The sequence below is a fragment of the Neoarius graeffei genome, chromosome 18 (genome assembly GCF_027579695.1).
Source record: "Neoarius graeffei isolate fNeoGra1 chromosome 18, fNeoGra1.pri, whole genome shotgun sequence".
NCBI lineage: Eukaryota > Metazoa > Chordata > Actinopteri > Siluriformes > Ariidae > Neoarius > Neoarius graeffei.
This window is the reverse complement of record NC_083586.1, coordinates 21,918,415-21,932,229: the sequence shown is the minus strand read 5'-3', so window position 1 is coordinate 21,932,229 and position 13,815 is coordinate 21,918,415. Positions and strand designations below refer to the sequence as shown.

The 13,815-nt window shown below is 44.5% G+C and overlaps 1 protein-coding gene across 1 annotated transcript; it reads right to left on the bottom strand.

Moving 5' to 3' along the window:
• Positions 1-2,624: 2,624 nt before the first annotated feature.
• On the bottom strand, positions 2,625-12,908 carry fscn1b (fascin actin-bundling protein 1b). The gene is made up of 5 exons (XM_060899440.1): positions 12,092-12,908; positions 5,861-6,017; positions 3,776-3,897; positions 3,396-3,566; positions 2,625-2,830 (listed from the first exon to the last, which is right to left on the bottom strand). Exons 1-5 carry the CDS (start codon positions 12,906-12,908, stop codon positions 2,625-2,627), a joined length of 1,473 nt encoding a protein of 490 aa, XP_060755423.1.
• Between the last annotated feature and the right edge of the window lie 907 nt (positions 12,909-13,815).

Genomic DNA, 13,815 nt, shown 5'->3' with positions numbered 1-13,815 from the left:
CCCACAACAAAAACTACTACATCTAGCAGAGGCGCAGATACGTTTTTTGAACTGGGGGGGACAAAGCTGCCAGCAAACCAACCCCATCCCCACCCCCAACATGTGTTGTCAACATGTGTTGACTTTCTAACTATGCCTGTGTGTTGCGTGAGCGGCAGTCAGTCAACAACTCTTCGCAAAGTTTCCTTATGAAACAATATGCTCGCTGAAATTATGGCAGGGAACGCCAGATTAAACATTAAAACTGCCTTCTGAGCACTGTATCTACAGGCTACCACCGAAAGAAGGAGGCTACCAGAAAGGCATCTCTACTCCGTACGATTTTACTTTCACTACGACATTACTTTGAACAGACTATCAAAAAATTGCAAGGTGATATGATAAAGTAAGGCACAGTTTACTTACAGTCGTTGTTTTTTGAAAAAACGATGCAATCGTTTTCTGCCTTTTCGGTTTGGCACCCTTCATCATGCCGTGTTGGGGTCCTGAACTAGGAGCTGTCCCCGATATGCCTGTCAAACTTGCTGTGGGTAACCATAGTAACCAAGCTTGAGCTCGCAACCTGTGCAGTCTGCGCAGCTCAACCAACCGAATATTAGTCTTTGTTTTGTTTTATGTGAGTTGTTGCAACTATGTATGTACTGCTGTGCACCTCAATAAACCGAATGGTAATTAGTCTTTTGATTTTTCCATGAGGTTTGCCTTATGCAAAGAAAGACAGCATAGACGTTTTTTCCTCCCTATAAGTGGGGAGGACCGAACGAGGTGAATTTAAATCTGGTTGGGACAAATCCCACCCGTCCCACCCTCTATCTGCGCCCGTGACATCTAGTACTTTGTATGGCCTCCATGATTTTTAATGACAGCACCAAGTCTTCTAGGCATGGAATGAACAAGTTGGCGACATTTTGCAACATCAATCTTTTTCCATTCTTCAACAATGACCTCTTTTAGTGACTGGATGCTGGATGGAGAGTGATGCTCAACTTGTCTCTTCAGAATTCCCCAAAGAAAATCATTTCTTTACACCACAAAGGTGAAGGCTACAAGAAGATCAGCAAAGCTTTATTTATCAGTCAGAATACTGAAGCAAAAGTGGTACAAAAATTTAAGAAAGATGGAACTGCAACCATCTCACAGAGACGTCCAGGTCGTCCACGGAAGTTAACACCTCGACAGGAGCGTCTTCTGATGAGAAGGGTTGAAGAAAATCAGCATGCAAGTTCACTGCACTTATCTAAAGAAGTAGAAAGTCAAACTGGGGTGACTATTTCCCGTGACACAATACGGCGTACGCTGCAGAGGAATGGCATGCGTGGATGCTGTCCACGAAAGAAGCCTCTCCTAAAGCCCAGGCACAAAAAAGCCTGCCTAGAGTTTGCCAGGGCCCATGCTGACAAAGATGAAGACTACTGGGACTCTATACTCTGGAGTGATGAGACCAAGATAAATGTTTTTGGAACTGATGGCTTCAAAACTGTATGGCGTCACAAAGGTGAGGAATACAAAGAAAAATGCATGACGCCTACAGTGAAACATGGTGGTGGCAGTGTCCTTATGTGGGGTTGCATGAGTGCTGCTGGTGTCGGGGAGCTGCATTTCATTGATGGCATCATGAATTCACAGATGTATTGCTCTATACTGAAAGAGAAGATGCTACCATCACTCCGTGCCCTTGGTCGTCGTGCACTTTTCCAACATGACTAAACACACATCTAAGGCCACTGTTGGATTTCTGAAGAAGAACAGGGTGAAAGTGATTCAGTGGCCAAGTATGTCTCCTGATCTGAACCCAATCGAACACCTATGGGGAATTCTGAAGAGACAAGTTGAGCATCACTCTCCATCCAGCATCCAGTCACTAAAAGAGGTCATTGTTGAAGAATGGAAAAAGATTGATGTTGCAAAATGTCGCCAACTTGTTCATTCCATGCCTAGAAGACTTGGTGCTGTCATTAAAAATCATGGAGGCCATACAAAGTACTAGCTGTAGTAGTTTTTGTTGTGGGGTGTACTCATTTTTGCACCACCCTAATTTGAGTAAAACTGAAAAATGTGTAATCTAAGTTATATTATTAACCTTACTTTCCCGTTATAAGTTAAACAGATGTTATACTAAACTTTGCCTTGTCAACATTTTGGAAATTGTTTGTGTTCATTGAGATATTGTTTAAAATGTTACTTTTCAAAGGGGGTGCACTCATTTACGCTCAGCACTGTATATATTCGATATCTAAAACTATCTACTTAAACAAAAAAGTACTTTTTGATTTACGTGTTACGTGCTCAGCCTTGTACTAGCTTTGTTCTTAGATTAGATTAGATTAGCAAACCTGTATTAGCTACGCACACTCACCAGAAGCATCAATGATCTCTGCTACTTCCTCCCAAGCTTTATTTTCTTCCTAAGGTCTTTTATACACATTTAATGAGAGTTAAGGAGAAGACGAAACTACGTTCTTTACCATTTTTGAGCACGAACAGAGAATGGGAACTAACTGCAGGTAGGAACTAGAGTTGAAATCGGTGACACGTTTATGTAGAAAATGAATAGCCACCTGTCACTTGATAGCGTGAACGTAGGGTAAGTCGCTTTCACAGTCAGGTGTGTGTGTAGGTGTGTATCAGTACTCCCACAGTGTAGCATTAGCGATACCCTGTGCATTAGCCTTCAACACCCCAGCATGGTCTCCCTTCAGATAAAGGCCCTGCTGTGTCTTAATGGCCACTCTGTTATAATCACAGAACTCGAACAGGAAGTAGACCGGAGTGGCGTTGCTGCTCACGACGACACCATCGGCCTCCACCATCCAATATTTTCCTGTTGAGTCTGACAGAGAGAGAGAGAGAGAGAGAGAGAGAGAGAGAGAGAGAGAGAGAGATGATTTGCCTTATTGTTGCTAGCATGCACTTTGTCTTGGTTCCGCCCACATCTTATCATTGATTTGTTTCTCTAATGTAATGTGTGCACCTGTTCTGCGTTTCAGCCTGTAATTAATTTGGTTACTTATTACATGGTGTTTCCATTTCATCGTCGCGAAGTCTTGCCAAGAGTATTCAGCATTTCTGAGTGTTGTGTTCTTGGCTTGTCTGGTTTTCTGTGTCGTCCCTGTGTTCCTGTTTGTTTAGTATTGATTATCCTTCTTTGTGTGTATTGATCCAAGCATTAAACATTCAATCTTGAATTTCCCACACTGAATGTACCGACTTACATCTCGCCTCAAAATAGATGCTCCAGCTGTATGAGGCTAGTCTGTCTTGAAACAACTAGTAAAGAAACTCGGTAGACACCAACATGGAGGAAACAAACAAGCAAACAAACAAAAAACACATCACACCTTACCAACATGGGGGAAACAAACAAGCAAACAAACAAAAAACGCATCACACCTTACCTTTGAGACAGTAGGCGTTGTTGTTATATTCTAACTGGAAGACGTCGTAGGAAGAACGGTTGGAGTCCAGAGTTCCGGTGCCTTGCTTACGGCAACCGATGAAGCCGTCTTCCCCACGCAGAACTATTAACGGCCTATTAATGAGCTTCAAAACAAACTCCTCCTGTTCACCTGTTTCCACAAACAACATCCATGGTGGTCACAAGCCATGCTCCCAGATCCACATTATTTTGTGTAATGGGAATGCTCGGAACATGTCAAGAACAATTCGACATTCAAAAGAGTTCTGAGACAGCAACAAGAGAACGAGAAGCCTTGATTTTAGAACTGTAAGCATTTGTCTGCTGTTAACAAAATGTATTCACTCCACACACACACACCTGCAGAGTCCACGGAGGCTGCCAGCTGGCCGTTCTTCTTGGCTGCTAAGTACTTGCCGTTATTGGCCTTGAGGGTGACCTTCGCTCCTTTCCACTCCAACTCAAAGAAGCAGCTGGCTGATCTGTAATAAATGAGCGCAGTGATTAGCATAATGTTTAGTCAGGAATTATTTAAAGTGCTGACGACACGAACATGACTCTATGCAATTTCTTAAATAAACTATACAACATGGCAAACATGTTAGATTTCTGTTATAATTACGTGAAAAGAAGCTGTTGTTACGCGAATATCCAACTTTTAATTGCACAGCGCAAGAAAACTGGGTCCGTGGCTCGCGGCCATGTTGTGACGTCAGCGGAAGAACACGCTGCGGTTCACTGGCTGTTCTACTCAATGGAAATGGCGTATGAAAACGCCGGTGAACTCTCTAGTGCTAGCTCTTCCTCTTCTGGGAGTCTAGAATTGTGTTGATCTCTTCCGAATAGAATCTATGATAGCCTACCCTCTTTACCCTTTGCCTCTCGTTGCTAGGCGGCAGTTACATGAAAGCCGCAAGCTTTCACAAGCAAATACATGACTGATATCACGCCGACTTTATGATTACATTTATGATTATCATGTAGAATCTATAGCTCTACGTACCTTTATCTTATGTCGTTTCACAACACATGTTCTGACAGGAGGACTGTCTTTGGATCCGGCGTAGCTACTAGTAGACCCCCTCCGGAATACTGGAAGTGTTGCCAGATTGGGAGGTTTCCCGCCCAGTTGGGCGGTTTCAAGTGCATTTTGGTGGGTTTTGGACATATTTTGGGCTGGAAAACTTCAGCAGTATTTGGCAACAGATCTGGCAACAGATACTGCTGACGTTTTCCAGCCCAAAATATGTTCAAAACCCACCAAAATGCACTTGAAACCGCCCAACTGGGCGGGAAACCTCCCAATCTGGCAACACTGTGTAGGCACTGCTGATGGTAGCAACACATGTTTGTGCTGAACTGAACACCCAAGAGATTCTTTTAAGCTGGGAAGGGTGTCAAAACAATCCAAATCGAAGTGTTCAGAGCACAGGACGGATGTTGGTGAGGGCTCCCACTTGTCACGAGTGCGCCTGACTTGCTTCACCCACTTCGCATGCAGCTCGGGATCTCTGGGAAACTTGAATAAACTTACCCCATCCTTGTGGGTTTTTGGAGCAAAAGCCGGCAACACAACGCGAAGGCATAATAACTATATAATGTATAATAATAATACTAATAATGATAAACTGAACACCTGTCGCATCAACAACAAACTGGTAAGTTAGGAGGAAGGTTCTTTCGCTGACGTCATATAGCTCCTCCTCCTCATTCGTCTCCTGGGTGCTGCAGCCCCGTCAAATTTGCCCAAATAGCCGCGTTTTTTATCATAACTTGTCAAATAGGCGCCTTCGTGAATTAATATATGGATCATCGGGAATTACTTTTTATGTTATAAAACATCGCCAAAGATGTCAAAAACGTGTCATCAGCACTTTAAGTTACTGTTATCACCCTGAAGTGAATTAGTTTCCTATAAAAGCATGTTTATTTATTCCTCTTACACCATAGCAATTTGCTGACTGTAATCTTGATTTCTTTAAGAATATCATACTTTTTATCTGTTTGTCGTGAAACAGCAGTGAAGCAAGTTCGTTCCCGTTCTCACTTCTGTTATAGCAGCTATAAATGCTCGTTCCCTTACCAGTCTGTCTTTATTCTCTTTCTTGAAGTTAATACAACCGAAAAACTCGCAGCTTGTCATTTTATTGAGAAACCGCAAAGAAGCGTAAACTGCTCCATCCTGAAGATGTCAGAAAATTCAGTGACTGTTACAAAGCGCTGACGATGAAGAGTCCTTCCACAAATGTTGAATAAACGTCTTATACAAAACAATTGTTATGTGGAGCATGTGTCCTACATGTAAGAAACAATAACGGAAACATAGCTCCTGTTATCAGTCGGAAGTTAATCTGACCAATCAGAATCGAGAGTTCAGCATTGCTGTGAGAAATGTATGCTAATGTATCTGTGATGTTAAATTCAACTGCATTTCTAGTGACTTGCTTTTCAGACGCAGTGCACTGGATCGCGCCACTTGGAGTGAGACTCCAGTATTTCCCATTGTAGGCTCTAAAAGCACAGCGCTTCGTCTCCTGGTCCACCTCCATCTGGAAGACTTCCTGATCCGACTCTTCATCCTGATTGGCTGACAGATCTACGCCTGAAAGCACAATAAACCAATCAGATAACTATTTAAGACACAAGTTTGATCATAAGTTGTCTTTTGGGGTAGAATTTCTGAATGGCAGCGTTAGTGGTCAACTGTGAATACACAAAAAATATACCATGAACACACACACACACACAAAACAAGAGTGCTCTGAGAGCACAATATCCCCCACTGGCAACTCTGGTAAAATGCGACTGAATTGAACGAAATTGCAATATGTGTATTACCGACATATAACAAAGAATCCTGGAGAGTTTCGTGAAATTTCTCCAAAAATTGTGAGAGGAGTTGATTTCAGAAGGTGAGCACTCTTCCCAGGACAGACGGACATTGCCACGACATAATCCCCCTTCGGGCCTTTCAGCCAGCGGGGGATAAAAATTGTGAGGGAAGTTGATTTCAGAAAGCAAGCACACCTTGATGAAACTGCCAAAGTACAAGTGTGTTAATAATCAAGCGCATAACTCTGGTAAAATTTTCCCAAATTAAATGAAATTTCAATATGCGTATAATCGTCGTATAACAAAGCCTTTTGCCAAGTTTGGTGAAATTCCTTCACAAATTGTGCAAGGAGTTGATTTCAGAAGAACGTACACCCTCATGAAATTGTCAAAGCACAAGTTATTTAATCAAGGGTCAAAACTCTGGGAAAATTTTCACAAATGAAATTAAATCGCAATATGCGCATTACCGTCATAGAACAATGCCTTTCACCAAGCTTCGAGAAATTCGTCCAAAAATTGTAAGAGGAGTTGATGTCAGAAGGCAAGCGCACCTTCATGAAATTGTGAAAGTACAAGGTTGTTAATCAAGGGCTGTAACTCTGGGAAAATGTGACCGAATTTAATAAAATTACAATATACGTACTACCGACATCTAACAATGGCTTTTGCCAAGTTTCATGAAATTCCTCCAAAAATTGTGCGAGGAGTTGATTTCAGAAGGAAAACACACTCTCATGAAATTGTCAAAGTATCATTTTGTTAGTCAAGGGCTGTAACTCTGGTAAAATGTGACCCAATTTAACGAAATTGCAATATGCGTACTACCGACATATAACAAAGAATCCTGCCAAGTTTCATGAAATTCTTCCAAAAATTGTGAGAGGAGTTGATTTCAGAAGGTGAGCAACCCTTCCCAGGACGGACGGACGGACGGACAGACGGACATCGCCACGACATAATCCCCCTTCGGGCCTTTCGGCCGGCGGGGGATAGTAAACAGATCTACAACCCCGATTCCAAAAAAGTTGGGACAAAGTACAAATTGTGAATAAAAATGGAATGGAACAATTTACAAATCTCAAAAACTGATATTGTATTCACAATAGAACATAGACAACATATCAAATGTCGAAAGTGAGACATTTTGAAATTTCATGCCAAATATTGGCTCATTTGAAATTTCATGACAGCAACACATCTCAAAAAAGTTGGGACAGGGGCAATAAGAGGCTGGAAAAGTTAAAGGTACAAAAAAGGAACAGCTGGAGGACCAAATTGCAACTCATTAGGTCAATTGGCAATAGGTCATTAACATGACTGGGTATAAAAAGAGCATCTTGGAGTGGCAGCGGCTCTCAGAAGTAAAGATGGGAAGAGGATCACCAATCCCCCTAATTCTGCACCGACAAATAGTGGAGCAATATCAGAAAGGAGTTCGACAGTGTAAAATTGCAAAGAGTTTGAACATATCATCATCTACAGTGCATATCATCATCAAAAGATTCAGAGAACCTGGAAGAATCTCTGTGCGTAAGGGTCAAGGCCGGAAAACCATACTGGGTGCCCGTGATCTTCGGGCCCTTAGACGGCACTGCATCACATACAGGCATGCTTCTGTATTGGAAATCACAAAATGGGCTCAGGAATATTTCCAGAGAACATTATCTGTGAACACAATTCACTGTGCCATCCGCCGTTGCCAGCTAAAACTCTATAGTTCAAAGAAGAAGCCGTATCTAAACATGATCCAGAAGCGCAGACGTCTTCTCTGGGCCAAGGCTCATTTAAAATGGACTGTGGCAAAGTGGAAAACTGTTCTGTGGTCAGACGAATCAAAATTTGAAGTTCTTTATGGAAATCAGGGACGCCGTGTCATTCGGACTAAAGAGGAGAAGGACGACCCAAGTTGTTATCAGCGCTCAGTTCAGAAGCCTGCATCTCTGATGGTATGGGGTTGCATTAGTGCGTGTGGCATGGGCAGCTTACACATCTGGAAAGACACCATCAATGCTGAAAGGTATATTCAGGTTCTAGAGCAACATATGCTCCCATCCAGACGACGTCTCTTTCAGGGAAGACCTTGCATTTTCCAACATGACAATGCCAAACCACATACTGCATCAATTACAGCATCATGGCTGCGTAGAAGAAGGGTCCGGGTACTGAACTGGCCAGCCTGCAGTCCAGATCTTTCACCCATAGAAAACATTTGGCGCATCATAAAATGGAAGATACGACAAAAAAGACCTAAGACCGTTGAGCAACTAGAATCCTACATTAGACAAGAATGGGTTAACATTCCTATCCCTAAACTTGAGCAACTTGTCTCCTCAGTCCCCAGACGTTTACAGACTGTTGTAAAGAGAAAAGGGGATGTCTCACAGTGGTAAACATGGCCTTGTCCCAACTTTTTTGAGATGTGGTGTTGTCATGAAATTTAAAATCACCTCATTTTTCTCTTTAAATGATGCATTTTCTCAGTTTAAACATTTGATATGTCATCTATGTTCTATTCTGAATAAAATATGGAATTTTGAACCTTCCACATCATTGCATTCCGTTTTTATTTACAATTTGTACTTTGTCCCAACTTTTTTGGAATCGGGGTTGTGCCATGGGGAAAAGCTGTTGTGCGACTGACTGTACAAATATTCAACAAGAAATTGCAGCTCTCTTTTTACAGACTGAAGAAAAGAGAAGCAAATGAACTGCTGCATTTTGCAGAAACCCGGCGACAAAATGTGGATTTGTAGTTGCTATTTTTTGTGTGTCGGGTTTGTTGGATTTTTGGAGAAGGGAAAAAAAGAAAAGGGATCCTACTGGGAGAAACTGAACTGCAATGCCTAACAACGCTATCTGGAAAAACCAGCATAACAGACTCGGATGCACTTCCTCCACCCACATACTAAACTATCTCGTTTTTGTCCTGAGTGCATACACTTTGCATGAGTTTAAAACTTATAAATCCCTCAAAGCTCATGAACGGTTTTGCAGTGCTTGTGTGGAAGATCTGCTAATTCACAAGCCGGCAAACTGCGAGACCACATTCTCACAAAGCTCAGGTGGCACATCTCTTTTTGGCCCAATTATCAAGCCAAACAAAATACAAAGCCTTCAGCTATGTGATTATTTTATTGAATCGTTGAATCATAGGCAGTGGGTTTTGATCAGTTGCATTATGGATAAAAAAACGATTCTGCCAAACATGATGCTACACGTGAAGATTATAAGACAGCAGTGTTCTCTTGACCGGATCTCTGAGTTTTAGCCATTTGGTCGAATTTTGCCTGTTAGTAACTGGCTTTTTTTTAAATAATTGATGTCTGTACAATTAAACTAAAAAACAGTCTTACACTATATGGGCTGAGTGATAATTCTATCAGAGTGGTGGTGCCTTTGGGAGAAGGGAGGGGAGGGGGACTGTGCACTTCCTTGTTTCTTAAGCTAGGCGTGGACACCTCATCTTTCTGGTGATATACTGCCCCCTATTTGTTTGGAGTACAGAAAATGAATTTGCCAGTTGTGTAATTCTTACACCCAGCACCTTTAATATTTAGTAAATCCATTAAAGCACAGTGTTCATCCAGGCTTATCCTTCTAGTAGAAAATGATGGATTAGTTCATTTTGGTGCAAAAAAAACATTATATAAAGTTCATCCACAAGGACGACTGATTTTTTTTTTCTATACGAACTGAAGAACAATTCTGGCATTTTAACACATGCATGAATGTTATGAATATTTTTCCCTTTCATGCATGATTAAAAAAGCTGTTTCTTATTACTTAAAAGTGCATATCATCCATCCATCATCTGTAGCCGCTTATCCTGTTCTACAGGGTCACAGGCAAGCTGACTATGGGTGAGACGGGGTACACCATGGACAAGTCACCAGGTTATCGCACGGCTGACACACAGAGACAAACAACCATTCACACTCACATTCACACCTACGCTCAATTTAGAGTCACCAGTTAACCTAACCTGCATGTCTTTGGACTGTGGGGGAAACCGGAGCACCCGGAGGAAACCCACACGGACACGGCGAGAACATTCAAACTCCATACAGAAAGGCCCTCGCCAGCCGCTGGGCTCGAACCCAGGACCTTCTTGCTCTGAGGTGACAGTGCTAACCACTACACCACCGTTTTGAACTTATTATTTGAACTTTTATTAAAAGTAGATCGATTGTAGATATATATATGCTGTTTACCAGCTGGGAGGTATGATTAGTGCTTTTTTTTTTCAAGTAAGTAGGTCAATTCAAGGCTTGAATTTTGCTTCACTAATTAAACCCCGACCCAATTCACGCCCATGTTCCATAAGCTCCACCCCCATGATCTACCTTATGGCCTGTCCAATCACAGACAAGCATCCCGGACCGGAAATCAGTTTTCCAAATAGGTTTAATACATATATGTTATTTACCAGCTGGGAGGTCCGTATCGTGAAATACCGTGACCGAGGTCTTGAAAGTACTGAACGAGGCCCTCTGGGCCGAGGTCAGTATTCAAGGCCGAGGTCACGGTATTTCACCATACGGACCGACCTTAAGCTGGTAAATAATATATTATTTTTTTCTTTACTAAATTCTAACAGAAAACGAGAGCGCCCGAAAGGGAAAACCGAGCCGAGCCGCCATTTTGAATCCTCATTCACGGCTGTAATGCAAATGGCTTCCTCCTCGGTATACAAGTGCACTTCCATGGCAGCAAAAAAACCTACATTTTGCCGCCTGTGTAGTCCCCTATTTATACAAATAGGAGTCATTCAGGATTCAGACATGTTTTTGCTCGGCGTTAGCAACAGTTCGAGGTTTTTAGCTTTCTCCTGAAATGTTTTCTTTTATTTCTTCTTCCTCAGAGTAGTAAAACTCGCATTCGCTGTGAACACTGTCGTTATCGCTATCCATGCTGTAAAATTAATGCTATTCTCCTGAGAAATGCTGGCAAAAATGTATAAGATTTTTGATAATCTTATAAATAAATCTTATTTTTTTTAAAAAAGATAAATGTTGACAAAAAACGCTACTACGTTTGCTGTTGTTGTGAACGAGCGAGTCGCCAGAGGTCCGTAACCGGGGTCCGTACTGTAGGATATGGACCTGCCCGCTAGCCAATCAGAGCGCAGGATTTGATGGAAACTGCACTGTGATATATATATAGATATATATATATATTAGACCAGCGGCATGGTGGTGTAGTGGTTAGCGCTGTCGCCTCACAGCAAGAAGGTCCGGGTTCGAGCCCCGTGGCCAGCGAGGGCCTTTCTGTGCGGAGTTTGCATGTTCTCCCCGTGTCCGCGTGGGTTTCCTCCGGGTGCTCCGGTTTCCCCCACAGTCCAAAGACATGCAGGTTAGGTTAACTGGTGACTCTAAATTGACCGTAGGTGTGAATGTGAGTGTGAATGGTTGTCTGTGTCTATGTGTCAGCCCTGTGATGACCTGGCGACTTGTCCAGGGTGTACCCCGCCTTTCGCCCGTAGTCAGCTGGGATAGGCTCCAGCTTGCCTGCGACCCTGTAGAACAGGATAAAGCGGCTAGAGATAATGAGATGAGATATATTAGACCTTTTTTCTTCCATTGTGTTTATCGGCCTAAAGAAAAATCCTGAGGATTCAGGTCTGCTTTGAACAAAACAGGCTTATTCACCTGAGAGGACTGATGCATGATGTAAAATAATTAATGAGCTCATGCATTTTTGGTTTGATTATGGAGGTGATTGATATCTTCTAGTTTCCTAAAATTATGGCCATGAGAGAGAGAGACAGAGAGAGAGAGAGAGGTGGACATTATGGATGAAAGGGTTGTAAAAGGTGAGCACTTCGGTGAATAAAAGCCGCACCCTGACGCATGGACACGTTCCTGTCGTTGCTGGCGGTGAGCACGACTTGGCCGCGGCTTCTCTCCAGCACGAACGCATCATCTTTCCCAACACGGACGCTTTTACCGGCTTTGACCGCGCCGCTCGGACCGGAGGGCGCCAGGTATCTCCCTGCGGCGTCCCGGAACGCCACGGTGCCCGCGCGGAACTCCAGCGTGAATCCAGTGTCGTTCCGTGGCTCAGGAACCAGCGCGCCGGTGCTGGCGAGGAAGCGGCCGTCGGCGGTCTGCAGGTGGTAGCGGCGCTCTCGGTACACCAGGGTGAGAACCGAGCCCACGCCCCATGGTGCATCGCGGTCCGCTGCGAGTTCGCCGCGCCCGGGATGCGCGTGAAGGTAGCGTTTGCGCGCCACGCTGTACAGGTTGACCTGCGGGTGCGTGGCCAGATGCACGCACCACTTCTCATCGGTCGTGGAGCAAAGCACGCGGTCCTCGGCGCCGCCCAGGTAGCGGCCGTGCGCCTCGGAGCGCAGAGACCAGCGGCCGTCGGCGTGCGCCACCACGCAGAAGCGGCAGTCCTGGCAGGGTCGCTCGCACTCAGCCGTCACGTTCCCGTCCTTGTCGGCAGACAGGTAGCGACCCAGGTGACTGCGCAGGAACACCGAGCTCGACTCTCCCGTCTGGTCGGCGTGCTCCAGCGTCCATACCTGCTTCTTACGCATGGACGTGGCGCACGCGTTCACTTTGAAGCCGAACGCTTCTGCGGTCAAATACTTGTCTTCTGCATTGATCAGGCCCAGCTGGATCACTGTACTCTCTCCTAAACCTCCTGAAGCCATTTTATTTTACAGATGATGAGAATTTGTGTGGGGTGGGACCGTTAGATTTGTGCACGCGCGCGTGTCCGTGTGCCCGTGCGCGCGCGAGAGAGAGAGAGAAAGAGAGAGAGAGAGATGGGAGGGAGGGAGGGGATGAGTTTTCCCCCCTGCTGCCTTCCTCTTATTTCCACGTCTTAGAATAAAGCAGGTGCGCGCGCTGTATCTACACGCTACCGTGAACGCGCATCGACGCAGCGTGCCCGTTATGTTCTGACGTCAGCAGTTGCCAGGATAGATGCGCTTTTAAAATGAAAAAAAAAAAAAAAACTCCTTAATTCCGTGCAGAATGTAATATTATAACACAGCTCTGTTCAAATGGGTGGTGTAGTGGTTAGCACTGTCGCCTCACAGCAAGAAGGTCCGGGTTCGAGCCCCGTGGCCGGCGAGGGCCTTTCTGTGCGGAGTTTGCATGTTCTCCCCGTGTCCCCGTGGGTTTCCTCCAGGTGCTCCGGTTTCCCCCACAGTCCAAAGACATGCAGGTTAGGTTAACTGGTGACTCTAAATTGACCGTAGGTGTGAATGTGAGTGTGAATGGTTGTCTGTGTCTATGTGTCAGCCCTGTGATGACCTGGCGACTTGTCCAGGGTGTACCCCGCCTTTCGCCTGTAGTCAGCTGGGATAGGCTCCAGCTTGCCTGCGACCCTGTAGAACAGGATAAAGCGGCTACAGATAATGAGATGAGAACATAAAGTCCGCTTCGTTGATGCTATAAACCCCCCACCGACGGAAACCCGAGCGCAAAACCGTTCACGACAACCGCAGGCCCAAAGTCAGCAAGTCAGCTGCAGTCCCCAGCCACAAAAGCACCACTGCAAGCCTCCAGAGCGTCCTCCAGGCGCGACCCCCAACTGTCCACATGGGGCCGCCC

What these genes read in the sequence shown, in the direction of transcription:
- fscn1b (XM_060899440.1), bottom strand. Translation starts at nt 12,908, where the DNA reads ATGGCTTCAGGAGGTTTAGGAGAGAGTACAGTGATCCAGCTGGGCCTG. An exon ending in CAGTGCACTGCGTCTGAAAA is followed by an intron (nt 3,898 to 5,860) that starts GCAAGTCACTAG and finishes CATTTATTACAG; the next exon opens with ATCAGCCAGCTGCTTCTTTG. An exon ending in CAACGCCTACTGTCTCAAAG is followed by an intron (nt 2,831 to 3,395) that starts GTAAGGTGTGAT and finishes TCTCTCTGTCAG; the next exon opens with ACTCAACAGGAAAATATTGG.